The sequence below is a fragment of the Galleria mellonella genome, unplaced genomic scaffold, assembly GCF_026898425.1.
Source record: "Galleria mellonella isolate WM207_F2 unplaced genomic scaffold, CSIRO_AGI_GalMel_v1 utg64, whole genome shotgun sequence".
Classification (NCBI taxonomy): Eukaryota; Metazoa; Arthropoda; class Insecta; order Lepidoptera; family Pyralidae; genus Galleria; species Galleria mellonella.
In genome coordinates this window covers 6,888,835-6,910,304 of record NW_026442133.1, presented here as the reverse complement: position 1 = coordinate 6,910,304, position 21,470 = coordinate 6,888,835, and the positions used below count along the sequence as shown (strand labels likewise).

At 31.3% G+C, this 21,470-nt stretch overlaps 1 protein-coding gene across 1 annotated transcript in view; it reads left to right on the top strand.

Moving 5' to 3' along the window:
• The window catches only part of LOC113512626 (leucine-rich repeat-containing protein 24), a 57,382-nt gene extending 39,978 nt beyond the window's left edge, over positions 1–17,404 (top strand). The window contains exons 2-4 of the mRNA XM_026896530.3: positions 4,219–4,261; positions 13,005–14,598; positions 16,308–17,404. Coding sequence (XP_026752331.2) covers positions 13,076–14,598; positions 16,308–17,154 — 2,370 coding nt within the window. The 5' untranslated portion in view covers positions 4,219–4,261; positions 13,005–13,075 and the 3' untranslated portion in view covers positions 17,155–17,404. The remainder of the gene's footprint in view (positions 1–4,218; positions 4,262–13,004; positions 14,599–16,307) is intronic.
• Positions 17,405–21,470: the final 4,066 nt, after the last annotated feature.

Here is a 21,470-nt window from a genome sequence, read left to right as displayed (position 1 = left end):
TTGCCAAGTAAATAAAATTTAATGTTTCATTCGTCATAAATTCTATCATTAAAAGTCCAAAATGTCGACATTTTACTATTTTACATATTTTGAAACAAGTTTTATTATGTGGTAATTTTTAATGTGGTATTTATTAAAAATACCAAATCTGTGTTCCGATCGGCTTTGAAAATTCGGAAAAAAATTCATGGTAGGACCAACCATCTGATCAATGTTGCTATGTTGTAAATGTTAGAAATTTCTGCTATTGAGAAAGAAAAGCTAGTTTGTGTTGCCTGCAGGGAATTAAAGTTTTCTCCTTGCAAAAGTTATAGAAACCGCAAAAGCAAAGGTAATCTTTGGGTACAAGGTACGAATCTATGGTGAATGCCGAAGGATGTTATCTTGTATTCAAGAGTAGTAGCTGTAATTTAAAATTGTTATTTTTTATCTATCTATATTATAATAAAACAGAAACAGCACCTTAATGCACGTTAAATATTTTTCCGAAAATTTAATCTACCAGTAGATATGTGTGTTGATATACTCATAGAACCCAATTTTTTGAAATTCTGTGTATATATGGTATTTTGAATATCACGAAAGTACTCCTTGGATTGGTTTTGATGAAATTTTCATTATTGTATTGTACAAGGGTCGGGAAAGGACCATATACAAGGGTACATATCATCACGCTATCTATTTACACATTGCGTATTGTATAAAAATATGGAAGGATTTTGATGGGACTTTCGTTTTTGTGTTGCATGTTGATTAGAAAAGAATTTGGACATTTTGTTTGGAGATGAGTAAAAGGAAGGAGACTTGACTTGACCAGAGGGAGACTTTTTACAATAGTCGTTTGCTTGGGTACCATTGTCCCATTCGTGTTTCAACCGTGAAGAAATTATGTTTGCATAGCTGTGTTTCGATTTGAAGGGTGGGGTATGGCAAAAAAATTACAGGGTATAGAGGAATAACATTTGAGTCCTCAGAAATGGCAACGCATAAGGGATATCATGGGCGAAACAGTATACTCTATTATGTCTATGATACTGCACATGTCTATAGGCAACGGTTACCACTTTCCATCAGGTGGGCCGTCAGCATGTTTGCAGTTCTAAGTTGTATAAAAAAATATATACTTTAGAAAGCATATTACGAGAAACTATGGAGCCAATTGTATTGGAATCTTAACAGTATGTTTAATTTAATATCTCACTATATGTTGTCGATATATATATATATATATATATATATATATATATATATATATATATATATATATATATATTTTGTTGTGTTGGTATTTTCTGTATGGGTGGAGTATAATGCTGAACCTCGTGAACGAATTTTAATGGAATTTTAACTTAGTTATTACCTGAGCATCTGAAAATAAACTAGCATTATATGTCATCGCACTATTCTTTATAGGAGCAGAGGAGTGGTCATCGTTCTTTATACTTGTCACAAACATGATTGACACCACATTAATGAACATCATAGAAGTACAAAGATTATAATTTCTATTAGTTGTGTAACAACAAGTGTCTACATATTCGTATTCAGCTGACTTGTATTAATATATAGCTGTTTTGTGTGGATAAAAATTTGGACAATAAATAATGTTACGCAAAGATAAATACTGTTTATTAAAAAAGAAAAAAAAAATCACAGGAAATGTACAAAATTGGAAAGGTAACGAAGGGCATAAACAAAAAGGCAGAATAAAATAAGAGACAAGTCCATGGCTTTTTTGGGTATAAAATAAATAACGGAGACTGTTAGGGAAATAGGTAAACAAAGACACAAAATCCCTGTTCGTAGAGCGGCTTTACCGTAAATCGGGAGCAGTCAGCAATAGAAGCTTGTTAAATCTGGTATTGATATTCAAAGTCGGTGAAGCACGAGTAAGTTAAGGAAAGGGAATGTGAATATGTAGATCTAAGTATAATTGTAAGTTACTGCTTGTAAATAAACAACATAAAAACATTCTAGTTTTTACGCGATTCCCACACGTAGGAGGTACCTTCTTCGTGTCCTTTCTCTCTCTCTCGGTGTGTGTATGTGTGTATGTATATTTGCGGACGAGAACAAACACTTCCGCTTCTTAAAATATTTTAAATTTATTATGTATACGAAATTCTGTAGAATACAATTAACCATACGCTCCGTGTACCTAATTTGGTTTCATGAAGTTTTAACCCTCATGTTTATTTTTTTTGCACTTTTTGTTAAGTTTACAATTACAAATTGTTAATTTTGAGATTTTGTTAAAAATTTCATTTCAGACTTAACAAAGTATGAGACTACTACGGGAATGCCTAAACTCTTAAGAAAAAGATTGATAATAATAATAATTTATTTATTCTGATTCGATACATATAGCACGATTCAAGTATACACATAGATCTTACACAATGTGATGGCTTAACAACTAGAACATATTAAATATTAAGATCAGACCAGAAAAATAAAAAGTATTCTGTAAAACAAATAAGTGACAATAGCCACATAGCAAAGTTAGTTTTTTTACATCAAAATATGGACTACAAAATAAAATAAAATATATCTACTTTGTAACATCAACGCCAAATAATATGAGGGTAGTTTAGGCAACGAAAATGTTTTATGATTATGAATATACCTTATGTTTATCGTACCTAGTCTTAAAGATTCTGTTTTATATAATGTAAAGGTAATAATAGTATTTTTTAATTAACTGAGTTGAGATTTAGCGAGAATTACACGTAACATATACACAAAATATACTTGAATGTAGGGATAAACTGGTAGTTAAAGTAGATAATCGATATTATGAGGAAAAAATTACTTTTTTAATATTGGCTGAAAAATATTTATTTTTGCAATCGGCCCTTACTGATTAACTTACTTAAAAAGATAAATAATAAAATTTTGTATATTAAGTGAATAAATTTATCATATATATTATTATATAATTATTTCATCGTTTTAATTTTTTTATTAAATTCTTATATTTTTTATTTAATTCTTTCTTTTAAAGCATGTAACAAATATTTGTATTAAAATAAATTATTGTTGACCACCGTACTTAAATAATTATTAAATTCCAAAGTTAAGAGCGTAATTATAATATAATTAATGCAATGTGATGATAGCTCTCTAAGCGGTACGTCGTAAATTTCCGGTAAAGCCTCGTTGACTGTTTATAAATCATGTGAATTGGGAATCTTCACAAAGAAATAAGAATAATGGAATAGGAGAGAACTCGAAATAAGACATTGTCAAAGAGTTAAAACGATTTTATAATTAGGTGTAATTATTTACGTGTTGTAAGTACTTTGATGAATTTTAGATAAATATTTTTTTTTTATATTTTAACTAAAAATAACCTAATTAATAATACATATTTTTACATGTGAAACTAGTGTCAATACAGTAATTGCAGATCTTGATTTCATCTTAAATTCAATTCTATTTGTAATTTAAAGAAAAAGTTGTTGTTTTCATATTTAATAGTTAGAAAACTGCGTTCATTATATATATATATATATATATATATATATATATATATATATATATATATAAACGAACTGTGTATATATTTTATATTCATACGTAATCGATCTAACAAAGTATGCAAAGTTTTACCTTCCAGTGTAATAACATAAAATATGGACTTTTATAAGACGTAGAATTTATTCGGGGCGTTTTCGTAGCCCATAGATAAATTCCCTATAAATTATCTGCAGGATACCATTACAGCAGCGGCAAAAATTCTTTTTATTTTATTTCAGTACTCGCCTGTACACGATTATTTGGGAGCTCTATCTGTAATGTTACTTGGTTTAGTCTATAATAACATGTTAACTAACTTAAAAAAAATTCAATTTGACAGTATCCTTTTAAGAATTTTAAGATATAAACGTATTGTGTAGGTTACTCGATATCTTCATCAAATAAAAAAAAATATATTTATTGATTATATAAATCGGTCAATATTAGTTTCATATTAATTTTGTTGAAACAGTAGGTCTTGAAATATTCGTATATTTATATTAATGAATGCATTTTTCATTGTTACCCTGAAAGAAAAATATTATTATTTGGTTAGGAAATTATTGTTCTATGTTCAGTATTATGTAATATTGGACCATTTTTTTTAAAGTAATAAAATAAAAAAAATTATGTTTATTGTTTGTCTATAACTTGTCTGTAATTTGTCTATAACTTTAATTTTTTTTCCTTTTCTTTCAGATTCGACTGCGTTCAATAAAGCAGTGGACAGTGCGAATTTGAGGTAAGTCCGTGAATTAACGCCATCCTTTGACGCCATCGATCATCTATCAACATTCTACGTCCCGCAACTATAGGCACAAAGAACTTAATGGACATTTAATGTGATATTTTATCCCAAAAAAATCCTGATAAACTATTGCTTCACGTAGGTATATCTCGTAAAATATTTTGAGTGATATCAACTGTCTCTGATTACGTGGGCTTCGGGAGGATAAGTGTCCATTTAAGTAGTCGAGTATATAAGTAGTGTTTCAATATACGTTAATGCTTATAAAAATATGCTAATTTAAAATTTATAAATTAGCTTCATTTATCAAAAAAAAAACGATTTAAGTAAATGTTTTAGGTATATCTTAAAAAGTACAAAATATCTAAAAAGTTTAAAGTATATAAGATATTTATTTACTTGATGAATGACGTTCTTACAATTATGGCTAAACTCTGATTTTATAATTTAAATATAGAATAGAATTTAGGGGAGAGAAAATAATAACTGATTTGTTGCTAGCTTTGATTAACCCGGCCATGTTAAGGCGTAGAAACATTAGATTTGTTCACGTCACCGTCGCCTCGCCTTCGAGCTTAATCTAAAATACATTTTCATTCTAATTATAATCGCCAAAAAACTTGTGTAAAATCTCGAATTTTTAAATCCTTGGAATAATTTTATGTTTTTTAAGACATGGGAATTAAAGCAATCATTTAAGTAAACTATGATAATTCAGCTACAAATAATACTCCTTGGAAAAAAATTGCTGTTAAATCAATGGTGTAAGAAAGCAATTAAACAAGTTAGTTAAAATAACTACACTCACAGATATATATACATATATATATATATATATATATATATATATATATATATATATATATATATATATATATATATATATATATATATATATATATATATATATATATATATATATATATATATGTTTGTATATATATATATATATTTATATTTTGCCGAAGTATTATATACAATATGATGATTACTTAATGACATCAAAACTAACGATAAAAAAGTTTTGATTTAATTTTAATCCGAACATTTTCTTTTATAACTGAATAGTAGTTTGACCACGCCTCGATAAATTCAGAGCAATTTTTCGAAGGATATGACGGCAGCGCTTATGAATAGAATTCGTTGAAATGAAACATCTTTTTCTTGTATTACCGCTGGAGAGGATATTTTGATGATAAAAGTATTAAGTTTCTATCTATTACAGTTACTATACATTATTATTATTTATTACGGAGCAAGAAACTCATAAAATCCATTTTTATTATAAATAAATGAGTGTTTATAATTTCTTCAAATATTGAATATTTAATTTATTAAATGGATTAATGTTATTTTATATAACTAAGTAACGCATGAGACTTCATTTCATGACTGTTTAATTTAGAATAACTTTCAAATATTTTTTTACGAATAAATTTGCGAAGTGTTTTTATAGTCTTTTAGTATTATTTGCTATAAAGAGCTACAGTTCTTTGCGTTTATCATCATCATATCAACTGTTAACTGTCCGCTGTTAGACCTCCCTCTATTTTGTCATTAATTGTGATGCTTGGCAGTCGGGTTGGCAATCACAGTTAGAATTTGGTGATGTTTTAAGACGGACGATGTTGCCCATCCCTTGACTACTAAGTTCCCTTAGTCGCCTCTTACGACATCCACGGAAAAGAAAGGGGCAAGCCCTTCTATACCGGAATTACACGGTATAGACTTTCAGCGCTTTGATCGCATTGATACTTATTCAATTGATACTAAGTTTGAAAAGAAACAATTGTCATTTTATACATTCTAATTTTATATAAAGGTATATTATTATTTTTAAATCTATGATATGACGAAAAATTTATACAAAATTTTAAAAATTTATTAAATTTACCATATCACAATTATTTTCTTAAAAAGACAAACTGCTGGCAAAACGCCCCAAGAGGGAAATCCATGTTCATCAGTGAATAGGTGATGGCTGATATGATGACGACATAATATGATGTATATTATAATACAATAATCCGAATAAAATTCAAATACTTATGTTTAGAATAAATAATAGTGGTTCCTTTATAATCTTACTGGGAAAATTTATTTCCAAGGCAATATATAATCACCATGAATAATTTTTATATAAACGGTTTAATGTTTTTATAAATAAAGTCATCAAATTTAGAGTAAATCTTTTAAACATGGTACGCTCAATGAAATAGAATTGACTTATTAAATAAAATAAACTCAACTTAATTTCATCGTTTTGCTAAAGAGGCGCAATAAAAAGCGCTTTCGTTTTCCTTCGAGGCTTGAAAGGTCGAATGTGAAAGCGTGGTCGTAAATAATTGGGACATTTAACCTCGGGATGTATTCAATGGGAAATTTACTCCAATGAAGAGGTCCGAGTTTTTGTACACGGCTATGAGTAACGACTGAAAATTAGTATTCTTCATTCGAGCACCGCCTGTGCGTGTGTGAAATTTTTTATTAGATTAGATAATTTCTCAAGATATTACAATTCATATTAATTATTTTATATTAGTATTTTTACGTATATAGAAAATTTCGTTTAAATTATATAGTATTACATTTTTAGAAAACTTTATTAAATTTCAAATATGTGTTAGTTATTTTAAGTTAAATCTTGCAAACAGAATTACTACCACTTTTGGCATTCAAATTGAACATTGAAATTTTATATACAAATTTAGATCTCGTGACAAAAGAATATTGAAAGACCCTTAGTATTGGTATCATAGGAATAAAAGGGTATAAAAGGGTTTGAAGAGTAGATAATGATAAATAAATGATATCCTTTGAAAATGCTCATAGCTGCAGGATTACATTATAAAAGTTAGTTTTTAAACATATTTATGATAGCAATATTGTCACATAGAAAATTATATTTTAAAATATTGTTAAACGTAGAAAACACCGGCCTTATAACTCAAAAAGTAACCAGTAGGGATGGAAGGTTTTTGAGTGGCGACAATACAAACAAACACAGCGTAAGACGACACCACTAGATGAAGCGACGACTTCAAATTGTACGAGTATTTCTGGGATGAATAATCGTTGAACAACGACTTCAAAATGCTCTGCTGAGATAAATGATCGTTTCTTATTGAGCGTATGATATTATTGAGCCTGAGAGGTTTAGCATGATTAACGGTTATCAATCTCAAAATATTCATGCTCTTAGCGTTCACCAAGGATTCATATAGTAACTTCTACTTACATTTTTTTTTATAAATAACATAAAAATAATATTTCTTTAATATCTATTTATCATATCATGAGTTTAAGCTTTATAAATATAATATTGGTGGTGCATAATTAACATCGAATGGCAGTCCTTTCGACGACTGAGAGTTTAATCCCTGCACGATACAAATGTTTGTATTCATATGTATGTCTATTTGTAAGGGTTTACTGTTCAATTCAAATAATATTCTTTGTGAGTCATTATTTTGTGGAAAATATCTGCACAGGCATAAAATAAAAATAATTCTCTCGTTTCGTTGACAATCTAAAAAAAAATATGAGAAATTTAGTTACCTATAAAGAATATAGAATATAATACGATGCCCCGAACTGTTACTTTATTCCTGTATTCCGCTGAATGTAAGGAAAACGCTGAATGCCGAGTTATCTCACAATGGCAAGCAAACGAGTTTTTGCCTAAAATTGATACGGAGCTACTATTACGGAAATGTACACTAATTCATTATATAATATAGAATTATTTACTTTTCTGAAGTAGACGTTACTTTGCGGAAGTCCATATCACTGGTTAGTTGATTAGGGAGCGTTCAAGTAACGCAACGTAAACGTAACACAATTGTTATGGGGGGTGGTTTTGTGAAATTTCATGATGCATTACAGGAGCGAGAAGGGGGTTCGAACAACGCGTTACGTAATATAGTTTTTTATTTAAATAAAAAACTAGACAATTAAAATCTCCCAATCTCCCAAGTTGGCGAAAGGGTTGCCTTGTTGATTTACGTTTTACAGGGAATTTCTTGACTGTATTGTACGGCACTTTTGTTTTGTTTTTGTTATCAGTATTCTCTAGTTTTGTGACTTTTAAGTCATTTTAACGTAACAGTAAAAAAAAAACGCGGGCTTAGCATTTCGACGACGATATAGGTACGCAGGTAAAATTTAAGCTCAATCGTGTACCGAAAACCGGCCAAATTTTAACTTGTAAGATTTGTTCGCAGACACAGGGGCAGATGACGTTAAATAAAAACAGTAAATACATAATTATGCTTACGGCTGTCATCCTTTCTGTCATCCTTGAACGTAAAATTTGATATGTTTCCACATTTTACCGTGTATATTTGAATTCAACGTGGTAGGGGGCGAGATTACATTTGTTTATAGACTAAATTTGATTTGTTAATGGTGTTTTCTATTGATAGAGAATTAAAATAAGTTTAAAGAGACAAGTCAAGTTTGTAATATCGGCGTGATTCGAACTTATAATCTTGAGATCTAAATTATTTCTTGTACATAATAAAGAAAAATGTCCAGACCATTGAATCATCAGTGCATAGTATTAGTAAATACTACAAACTGGATACAGTAACATGAACAACGGCCAAACAAGATGTTATAACATTATTTAATACGAGGCCATCATGAACACAACTTCAGTCATAAATCCAGCAAATATACAAACACACGGGCATTTACAGCTGGCTTTGTACGGGTGGCCCAAAAGTCCTTAGAAAAGTAAAATTTGAAGTAAACGAAAACGGCGCGCGTGAGCGGTGCAGGGGAAGCGGGGGCAGTATCTTCGGTTTCTGGGAATTTAATCGCGATGGAGCGTTTCACCGGAGCGGACCGTGCGTTTTGTGTGCGCGAGTTTTATCAAAACAACAATTCGGCAACAACGGTTGCAACGCAACGGCGAGGCGTAAATTTCGAGAACACAAAGGTTTACACAACTTTGATGACACCCCAGCTCTCCAAACGATTAAGAATTGGGTTGCTAAGTTCGAGGAGACCGGTTCGATGTTAGATAAACCGCGGTTGGGTCGCCCAAGGACATCACGTACGGAACAAAACATCGATACAGTGGCACAATCTATTCGTGAAAATCCTACACAGTCAACTCGTAAGCGTTCCAGTGCATTAAACGTATCCAGGACATCGTTACAACGGATTTTGAAGAAAGATTTACTTATGCACCCTTACAAAATTCAGTTGGTGCAAGAATTAAAAGAAACTGATGCTATTCAGAGAGTGAATTATGCTAATGAAATGTTTAATCGGTTTACTTCGTTCAATAACATAATGTTCTCTGATGAGGCACACTTCCACATTAACGGACATGTTAGTAAACAAAATTGCCGCTATTGGAGCCCGATTAATCCAAAACTTAAGCACCAGAAGCCCTTACATAGCCCTAAAGTTACAGTTTGGGCCGCTATATCAGCCCATGGCATCATAGGGCCTTACTTTTTTGAGGACGGCAGAGGGCGTGCTGTTACTGTTACTTCGGAGCGATACGTGGCCATGATTGAGGAGTTTTTCACACAAAAATTGCAAAACTTTCCAGGCTTTAATGCCCGAACATGGTTTCAACAGGATGGAGCAACTTCCCACACCTCCAATACTGCTATGCCCGTTATCCGTCAACTTTTTCCAAACAAAGTTATCTCTAAGAGAGGAGACATTTCCTGGCCACCACGTAGACCGGATCTGACTCCAATGGATTTTTTTTGTGGGGCTACCTTAAGGCTAAAGTGTACGACTCTAACCCGCGGTCAATTAATGACCTAAAAGAAAACATCCGCAGAGAAATGGCAAGCATTTCAGCAGTGCCGTGCCGCGCAGTCATCGACAATTTCAGAAGGCGTTTGCAAGAGTGCCGTGACTGTAACGGATTACATTTGGACGACGTTATTTACAAAAAATAATTCCCGTTTTTCTAGCTATATTTACAAATAAAAATATTATTCATAGTGTAATTAGTTTTATTTTAATTAATTTTTTTCATTACTAAGGACTTATGATATCTATGGGATCACAATTGTAGGCATTTTTATTTATATAAGATAAAGAAAAGACGAATGGGCATTAAAAGCATTGAAACCCTTTTTATAGAAACATTTCTTTTTTGTTTTTAGAAATAACAACTTAATAACAAAAATAACTAAAATGCAAAAATTCAATGGTGAGCATGAATTCTCTCGAATAAGTTTTGTGTATTTAAGAAACTCATAATAAATTACATTTAGTAGTAAGTAGTAATGTATAAGGCCATGTGGTCCCGGCATAGAATAGGCTATCTTTCCTTTCTCGTGGATGTCGTAAAAGGGGACTAAGGGAGGGCGAGAAATGGGCAGCAGCGTCCTTCTTAAAACATTTCTAAAGGGACTAACTGCGGTTGCCAGTCCGCCTGACAAGCGGAGCGACTATTACCAAAACTCCCTAAGGGGGAGGTTTATGTTCGGCAGTGAACAGTTAAAGACTATTATGACGATGATCATGATGAATGTATCGTACTAATATTATAGGTAACTTTAACGTTTTATACATGTAAGGTTTTTTGGAATAAATCGATGTTAAGCCTAGAATAGTGGGTTTAGAAAATTATCATTTAAAATATAGGGAATATACCTTCATCTTATAACTCAAACTTGACGTTCAGAATGGTAAATACAATTTAGGTTTTAATTGTATTTACCTTTCTGAATAAAATACCTATTTCCAAACTCTTATAAAACACCATTATTAATTTGTTTCATGTAATTAAATATTTAAATAATATTGGTACAATGATTGCAAAGTTCGATTCCAATAAAACGGTACAATTTGTTACACAGAATGAACATATTATGTTCAGCGGAAACCGAGCTCAATTGTTGGTTTTTAGGCCATCCCAATGAATATGGATGAAATCAGTAAATTAACATAAATGATTTCATTAATTTCTCGACAGGGATTGGTTTTCATTGGAAAGTATTATTTTGGAATAGTATATGATTTGTTGCTTGATACGTAAATAATAATATACAAAAATAATAATATAGAGTGTAACGAAGAGAATTCCTTACAATATTCCATATAATTGTGAAAGTGAGTTTATTTATAATCTGTTACTTTACAGCGTCTTAACGGCTAAATAAATTACTATAAAATTTTGTATAAGTATACTTATATGGGAAGGAGAAAGACATAGGCTATTTTTTTATTCTAATCAGCCTATACCAGGGTATAATATTGTATTATATGTTTTTGTAGGTTATTTGCAAGTCGTAAAAGATGTGGATTCATAAATAACCAATTGGCGTATCTGATTGAAAGTGGTAACCGTGACTAATAGATCATCTCAAACGTTATGAGTTTATGTAGGTACCCATAGTATCCCATGTGGGTTGTCCTGATTGTCATTTATGAGAGCTTAGATATTATTATTCTGTAGCTAGTAATTTTACTGCCTTACTTTGTCTTATAAACCGCAACTAAAATAAATAATCAGAAACACTAATATACTTTCCTTCGTGAGTGTATCGATGTCGACAAAATCACACTTCTCTTATTTCCCTACTTCCCTTTACTAAAATAAGGTTGTTACATATTTATACTCATTTAATAAATAACTTTATCACACATAAATAATGAAAAGCAATCTGTTATGATTTGGCAATCTATATTACCTTGTATAGACAAGTGTAGAGTGAACTCTTACCGACAGAAGTAATAAGAAATAACTTAACCCTTCATTGCATAATGGTGGAAATTTCTATCATAACATTGAATGCTCAAAAATTATATAAAAGAACAAGTTTACTTTAAGATGATCGTGTCTGGATACCTTTTTAATGTCCATTGCAGAAAAAAAAAACATAGCTGTCTAATTTATTTTGTTAATAATTTTTCCTATAATTTTGAACATGAATTATATCACCTTGATATATGTCACCAATAAAAAAAAAATCATGCAAAGAAGGGTTAACAATTATATATAACGTGAATAAATTTGAGTCATGTACAATTCATATCTAGGAAACATTCTATGTGTATATCCCATGTAAAAAATGTTACGTCTGTAATATTTTTATTATTTTTGAACTTGGTACCACCAAATGAGTCGACAACAATAACCATATCGAAAAAATAGATAAAAGATTTAATTGTGACAGTCTTTTATAGACAAACATAGTCTAAGGCGTAAGTCATAGTCTAAGTATACACGATATGGATAAATATCAATAATATATAATATTATCAATGTATTTAAATAGTTATTACTAATTAAATTAATAAAGAATATTATAATCTACTTTATAGTAAAATGGATCAAATAAATAAATAATAAACTACTATAAAGTATTAATTTAATTTTTGCGAAATTCTGTACATTTTCACGACTGCTAAGTAGATAAATCATTAACATTAGTATTTAAATTGACATAACAAAAAAATATATAAAGCGCCATCTTATGGCTCAAAACATGATGATGAGCATATTTTAATGTTGTCTGAGTGGCGGACGACCGCGCTGATAAAAGGAATTCAATTTTTGTGGAAGGCTCGAACAACGAATGTGTTATCATTATTATTAAATTGACGAGAGTGTTACTTCTACCTAGTCAATATTATGCCGATACATAGCCTAAATGCTATATACTCGTATGTATGTAAATTAAAAATAAATCAATCTCGCGTGTATTGTTGTACGTTACATACTAAACTGTTTTAATATGAATTCTTTTGGTTACAGGAAAGGCGTCCAGGGGATGACGCTCGGAGGTGAAGACGAACGAAGTGGTGCGGGGTGAGCTGGTGCGGGGCATGTGGGTGCTGTTGATACTCGCTTTGGCGGCAGCCGCCACCGCCGACTGTCCCCACCACTGCGAGTGCAAGTGGCGGAGTGGCAAAGAATCTGCATTGTGCGCACACGCTGGCCTCACCGCTGTCCCACCACGGCTCGATCCCACCACACAACTTCTTGATCTTGCCCAAAATAGCTTACCTATTCTTCGTAATGATGCTTTTGCTGCTGCTGGTCTTCTTAATCTACAACGCCTGTATCTTCCCTCCTGCAACGTGCGAACTATACGAAATTTTGCATTTCGTGCTCTTGTAAACTTGGTTGAACTTGATCTTTCTCGCAATCTACTCGATAACATACCATCGCACGCTTTTGATTCTATTCCGGAGCTACGTGAGTTACGCCTAAGTGGAAATCCTATAACAAAAATATCAGATGAAGCGTTTTTAGCTTTACCTCATTTAGTACGGCTAACTTTGAGTGCCTGTAAAATATCTGAAATTGGACCCCGAGGTTTTATTGGATTAGAAGCATCTCTTGAATACTTAGAGTTAAGTAAAAATAAACTGCAGGTCCTACATGTTGCCGTTTTAGCGCCATTAAGATCGCTAAAGGGTTTGGAATTAGCAAATAACCCGTGGGATTGTACTTGTGCTTTAAGACCAATGCGGGATTGGATGATAAGAAGAAATGTGCCTGCTACAGTAGTACCAGATTGTGCTCTACCACCCCGGTTAATGTCTCAATCGTGGGATCGTCTTGATCTAGAAGATTTTGCGTGTCGACCAGAAGTAAGCGCAGCTAGAACTCATTTTAAAGGTGTAGAAGGGGAAGAAGTTACGCTGGTATGTCGAGTATCGGGTGTACCTGCACCACGAGTTAGATGGATTCGAGCGGGCCGTTTACTTGCTAATACAACAGCGACTAATGTCAATTCTGGAAGGACTTTTATGTTACGTAGTGAAGGAAAAACTAGTAATTTAACTATTAAATCAACAGATATTCAGGATACTGGATCTTATACGTGTAATGCTGAAAACCGTGCAGGAAAAGCAGAAGTGACTTTAAGTTTGGTAATTGAAAAGAAACCACAAAATAGAAGTTTTGGTGGGCGAGCTCTTATGGCAGGGATGGCAGTATCTGCTGTGATAGTATTAAGTTCGTGTTTAATAGTATTATGTGCTTATGAAACTCGTAAAAAAAGACAATTAGATAGGTGGAATGAACAGATTGTGACAACAAATCATCGTGATGATAGCTATGAAAAAATAGAGGCAAATATTAAAAACAGTGTTGAAGTTCCAAGAGTTATACCTAACGAAGGAGGTCGAAAAAGAGGAGATTATAGAAATGTACCTTCACATGATCCGGAAGATGACTATCAAAGTTATTTGAGAAATGAGGTACAAGAAGAGGTAGATACATCTATAACACCACCTACAGAAACGGCATGGCATCAGCCAGAGTACAGTTCGAGAAATACAAGAAATAGTGTTCCTGAAAGAGATCTTCATATACCGCGATTCAGCGACTACAACTTACGGTAATGATTATATTTATATAATAAACTTGATTTATTTTATTTAATTTTAATAAAGTATGCATTTTTTAATTTTTTTTTGGTTCTCTATTCGCTATAACAACTGATATAAACATTTACATACGATAAACATTTTTAACACATCACTAAAGCCTTACTGTGGCTGCCAACCCGTCAGCCAAACGTGGTAACTGTTGGCCCTCCAAGGGGGAAGCTTATGTTCAGCAGTGGACAGTTAACGGCTGAGATCAATACTTAAACTTTACTTACTTTATTACTTAAAAGAGAAATATCAATTATTTATCAATAATTAACTTCAGAATTCTGAAGTCTACGAGTATAAATATAATGTTTCAAAGTGTTCTACGATATACAAATCTACTTCATAAAAACCTCTATGTAAAACCTACAAAAGTTTTCTAGTTACACTCAATACTAATAATTCCGTTCCTAGAAGTAAGTAAATTTCATACAGGTAAAGTTATGAGGTTTTTCATCTAGTGGAAATAAAATGCTGATATTTACTGATTAGTAACTCGTTAATGGTATTTATTTCTTTAATTTGAACTACGAAATAACACGAAAACAGATATTACTTAATTTAAATAAGTTTGATTAGTATATCTAAGGGTATATATATATATAAGTTAAATACTTAAACAAATTATTTATTTAATTTATTTTATAAAATATATTTTGTATACCTGAGTTTAAAAGAAATGGAATGTACAGAGATTTATTTGATCGATTGCTGAAATACTTAATGGAACACCCTAGCTAATTTTGTTGCAATATTACAAGTAATATTACATTTCTGGGGTACATAAATAGAATTCTTTAAGAGGTGAGTGGAGAAGAATTCTTCAGACTTCAGTTGACAATATCCACACGATAACCTTGGTTTTGCAGTATTTGCATAATTTTTTAACTATTTATTTATATTTACAACAATGTATATAATAATATATTTTTTTATACCACTGAAGTAGCAAATAAGCATACGGTCCATCTGATGGTAAGCGGTTACCGTAGCTTATGAACACCTGCAATAACAGAGGTATTACGTGTGCGTTGCCGACCTTGAAGAAACCTCTTTACCCCCCTTTTGAAGAACCCCATGCTGTAGGCTGTTGGAAAAACCTCGGCAGGGAGCTCATTCCACAATCTGAGTGTTCGTGAAAGGAAACATATCTGAAACCGCGCAGTACGCGACCATTGAGGCTGTAGTACATGAGGATGAACACCCTGTCGACGGCGAGCCGTACGATGGTAGAAAGTGGCTGTGGGCATCATATTCCTCTGAGCAAAATCTGTTGTATTATAATAAAATATAATAAAAATATAATATTCTAGCCATGAGCTTACAACGAAAAAAATTAAATAAAGTAACTATAGCCTACACTATTATTATCTTTGGTTATGTTAATCACGCAGGTAACAATTATGTACCTTGTATGCTTACCAAATTGTTGCCTGCGTGATACAACAAGAATTTATTAATTCTATTATTATTATGAATGTGCAAATTGTAATATCATTTATAATAGTTAATTTATTGACTAAATATTAAATGGCCACCGTTATATATAGAAAGACATCAGGCTAAATTGGATACAGGCTATAAATCCTTTAGTCTGAGAAATAAATAAGTGTAATTGTTATTATTATATTATTTATAATTAAATTTTAATATACTGATTCTTTTGTTACAGCGCCGATGAAACTTTAGAATCAGTACAGAGTTCAAATTCAACAGGAGTCCTCAGTGCACATGTAGAGATTTTATCAGAAAACAATCGATTTAATAATAATCTTCGATCATGTCCTCGACCACGAACACGCGATCGTCTTGATAATGACCTTTCGGGGAGCGATAGTGAAAAAAACTACCCGGACTTAATAGAAATGAGTGCTTTAGGAACTTCTTCTTATTTACGGAATGAATTGAAACATGACCCTTATTATTTCTATACTATTCCTCGAAGAAAAGATGGAGATAGTCGTAGTCCTTTACTTAGTAGTAGAAGAAATAGTTCTGGTGGAGATTCAGCTACATTTTTTGATAGACCTTATGAAAAAAATAGACAAAGGCATTCTGGGCGACGATCAAATAGTTTTTTAGACCTTTCTACGGGTGGTAATAGGATTCATCGTAATCCTAGTCTTCCCGCATCGCCATCGAGGGAACAGCCCACAGTACCGTCCGCTACACCTCTGTTAGATCTTTCAGGCCTTCGTGATTATAGTCGAACCGGTCAACCATTGGAAGATTTTGACTTTAGAGCATCACAGCTTGAAAAATTTTTAGAAGAATACAGGAGCTTAAGAGAGCAACTTTCAAGGATGAAAGAAACTAGAGAAAATTTACAGAGAAATAGAGCAGTAGATAACGAAGAATTGAGATCTATTTTGAAAGGAAAACCAAGTGTAGCTGTGACAGAAACCTCATCCTCTGTAGCTCTAGCTGATGCAGCGTCCCCGTTAGCTCTTAGTCCACCAGAGTACAAGCCACAACAATCCAGACCTGAGTGGCTTACTACTTTGTTGTATCGTAATTAAATAGATAGCAGGTGCTGTGTTGTGAATTTTTATCACCACTGACTAAAAGTAAAGTGTGTTAAAAAAGAACCAGTCGTTGATCATTTCTACTTTAGTAATTAAGTAGATTATGTACAGACAGAAGTTCAGTATTTGTTAGTAACTATAAAATTGTAAATATTTGAACTGATGATTATGATAAGGATATAAATTGTTTATAAGCGAAGTGATATCATGGAAGCATTCTTTTAAAGTTGAAATAAATGAAATTCGAAATATATTTTTGTAGTACATAATTTTCATTTCCTAAAAATGATTTTCCAAAACGAGTAATATATGCAACATATTACTTATTTTGGAAAATCGTGTGAGGTTACATTTTGGTATCAAGTGTTTTTAGGCCGCTCTCGTTATATACGAATCCCTTTGACATGGCTTATCGGATGAAAGTAAACCAAGTCAGAACGTTATAACTAGTAATTATGATGCAGTTGCATTCAGTGACAGCTTGGTTCTCTCAATACATGTGAGGTCTTCGTGCCATATCACTGCATTTGTCTATACGATGTCACCATTTGAGCTTTTCTCGTAAACTCAAACTTTTCTTAAATTGGTACTACTATATAAATTTGACTAAATTGACTGTTATTTATACTAAAGAATCTCAAAAAAACTGCTTTATATTGAAATTTTAATTCTACAATATATAAACAGTATCATCAGCAAAAATATTAATTTTGTTATTATGGTTTAGTTATAAATTTGATAACAGTTTGTTAGTTGTATTACATGGAAGTAAATAAATGTATTGAATTGTGTAGATGTACATTGACTTATTAGGTATAGTAAATTATAGGTAACATTGATATATAAGATTGAAAAACATTACCAGCTTTGCTTACGACTTTTAGGATTAAGATAAATTCACGTAAGTATTTTTACCATACATTACATTTTACATTAGACACTTTACAGAACGCCAATTGCTACTACTACGCTACACTTAAAAAATGGAAATCAATAAAAATATTATTCAGATAAGTTAGATAAGCCTATTTTATTTATTACTAACTTATAATTTCAATGGAAATCACGCATATTATAGGAAGATATCTTCCTAAATTACAAGCATTATAAATGTTAACAAAAAATAAAGGGTGACCCTTATTCTAGATTCACGTGCTGGAATCGGCAAAATGACTTTGAAAGTTATGTAAAAAGTTGGTGTAACAGCCGTTATGCTCGTTAGTGCGTTATATGGGGCCATTGATATGTCTAACTTATATCACATACCTATTTTATTAGGGACTTTAATAATTTGGATTAGAAATAGAATTATTATATTATAATATATTTCTTATCAAAATGTAAATTAAGTAGTATCTAGTCAATTACAACTAGCTTTTACCCACAACTTCGTACTCTTAACCAAGGTATGTTGATTGATCGACATACTCGTAAGTAGTAGCCTATTTTGCTCATAATTTTAAATACTATGTGTATACTAAGTTTTATGACAAATGGTTAAGCCGTTAAGGCGTCAAGAGGTAATAAACATACTCACTTTCACTGTTATAATATCAGTAAACATAAGTCACAATGATGATCAGAATTATCAAATTCGGAAAATTTTATTTCAAGAAATGTGAGTTGGGTGACTCAACTAGATATCTGGATATCTAGTTGCCTTATCTAGTTGTATTGCTTTGCTAATCTGTGATCTCTGCGATCTAAATCTGCGAGTAAAAAGCAAGTCAGTGCTTTTGTTTCGAATAGCCTCGGCTACTAATGGTGACATGATTTTAATAAATTGCTTTATATATTTAATCTATTAATACCTAAACGTGAAAATATGTAAAAATGCTTGTCTGTATGTTTATGTTGAAACGGCGGAACAGATTTGAATAAAATTTACAACAAAGACTGACCACATTTTGTTACAACTAGTTTATGGAAAGAGAGTAAAAACTGCTGTTGAGCTGACTAATCATGAAATGTCTTTCGTTAGAAAGGTTACTAATTAAAATTTTTCTATAGAGCTTCTCAATGGGATTGTAGATATTGTGGACTTACTAAGATAGGATTGAAGGTTATAAAATACGAATACTCTAGAATAAAATTACGGTTTCTTTTAACATGAAAATTATTTAAAAGTTTGCGCATAATAATATAAAATAAAATTACCTATCTATGTACAAAATATTTGCAGAGAATTTGTCATAAAAATATTTTTTTTTAATGTGATATATCTATATAGTACAGGGAATATAGCACACAATTTCTCGTTCTTTTCTGTCTCTATAGGTGAAATAACATCGTGATAATAATTGTATTTGAAAAGAGTGATTAATAAATATTTTATCGGATCTGTCAATGTATTGTATGTCTGTTTGTATTCAAATAATTATTTTGTGTATAAAATAAATATTGAATAAATACTGTATATTATATCATATAATTCACAAGCTGTCTATCTTCTTGGTGAAGAATGGCATTATACATAGATATGTATATGGTATATATGTATATACTTATACTAATAAAATCGTTTCCCAGAACGTATAACAAAACGGCACTCCTGTTTATTGGGTCTACGAAATCCAATTAAAGCATGTTGTACAAAGACTACATTTTCATAGTTTCCAATTTGTACTGCAGTTTGAAAAGATAACGATCCGCTTTGATATCGCATTTTTCTTTGAATAAAAATACTTTTGTCTATAATCGTCTTCACTTATCGCTCGATCGCATTGTTGCGATTTTAAGTCAATCTTGCTTTCGACACAATGCTTGTATTTCGCGCAAGTAAATAAATACAGACAGTGAAAGGCGAGATATTCCTCAATTTGAGATTCACGTCTATCTTGGTTTACGAGGTAGGTATATGAAGCACTTTCTATTACATGTATACGCAACTGACGTGGGGTTATTATTTTAGCGTGGATGTGCGTAAATAATGGTGCATGTGTGATGTGGTTGTTTCAGTATAGATGTTGCAAGTAGAATATTACGAGGTTATAACCTCATTAATATCTCGGTGAACTAATTACGGGGCGGATTTACAGCATGATATTAAATTCGTATCGTTTAGCAATTAGATTTCAAGAACTACCTATGTTTTAACAATGAATTTTTAGTTTGCGAGCCTTCAAATATAATAATTACTGAGCAAAAAACATTGAAATTACCAGTGATAGTAGATTATTTCAGTAATACTTACGGTATTAGAGTAAAATGAACGGAAACATAAAATATATCTATGTAAATGAGGTGAAACCGAAAAAAAATTATGGGGAAAAAAGTTCTCAAATTCAATTGAGGTGATGCAAGTAAGAGAAAATGAGGAAAAATCGTTATTAGTACTTGTAAATCGTTTGGTTTATGACTTTAAATATATTTTTCTTGATAATCTAGGTTTTAAAAAACTGATTTTTAATGAAAAGATATAATGCATATATTTTATAATGAAAATAGTTTATTCAAATAAAAAATAAAACATACAATAACATTTGGTTACAAAAAAAAAAAAAATTAAAATGTTAGTTTTTACTTTGAAATACCCATTGTATTTAAAGTAATAATTAGCATGCAAACTAAAACATTAACTCGTTATTTTAAGATTGCTTTACAAGATTAGAAAACTTCATTATGTTTTTCATAATATTTAACATTAGCAAGCTACGTGGATCAAATTTTATTAAATTGTAAACACCAGAAACATTTATTAGTTTTAATGAAAACCAAATAATTATTAGATAAACACATATTGTCCTTCTATTATGCTTATTATTCTTTTAAATGCTCATTTACTTTGTAATGATACTGGCAAGGTAACATTAAATTAACAATGAAAAGAAAAATTATTTAAAAAACTTATTACTTAAAGTTCTTTTAAGCATTGTATTACTTTCAAACAACCAAACGCAGATTGACGCTTGTTTTCTAAATCCAAGATTTATCACCTTACCTGTAGCAATCTCATGAACGTGTCGAGACGACCCTACTTCAAAATTTGTTATCATGACGCGCCATCATTCGACACGAACTTGTTTTTGAGTTTCCTAACGATTGTGCAGCTTCAATGGTAATTCGCAGACTTCATTTACGAATCAAGATGACACACAAAATTTTCAAATCGATGTTATTAGTATTTAATATTTATTGCTCCACATTTTTTTTCGTTGTTAATTTGATTTATTCTTCAACGATGTTATTTTTCTCAACTAAATAAAATTCACACAAAAAGTATAACATATCTGGGATAATTTTATGTAATAGTAAATATTAATATCTTCACACCAGAACCCCTATGGAGAAGAAATAAAGCTTATTATTTT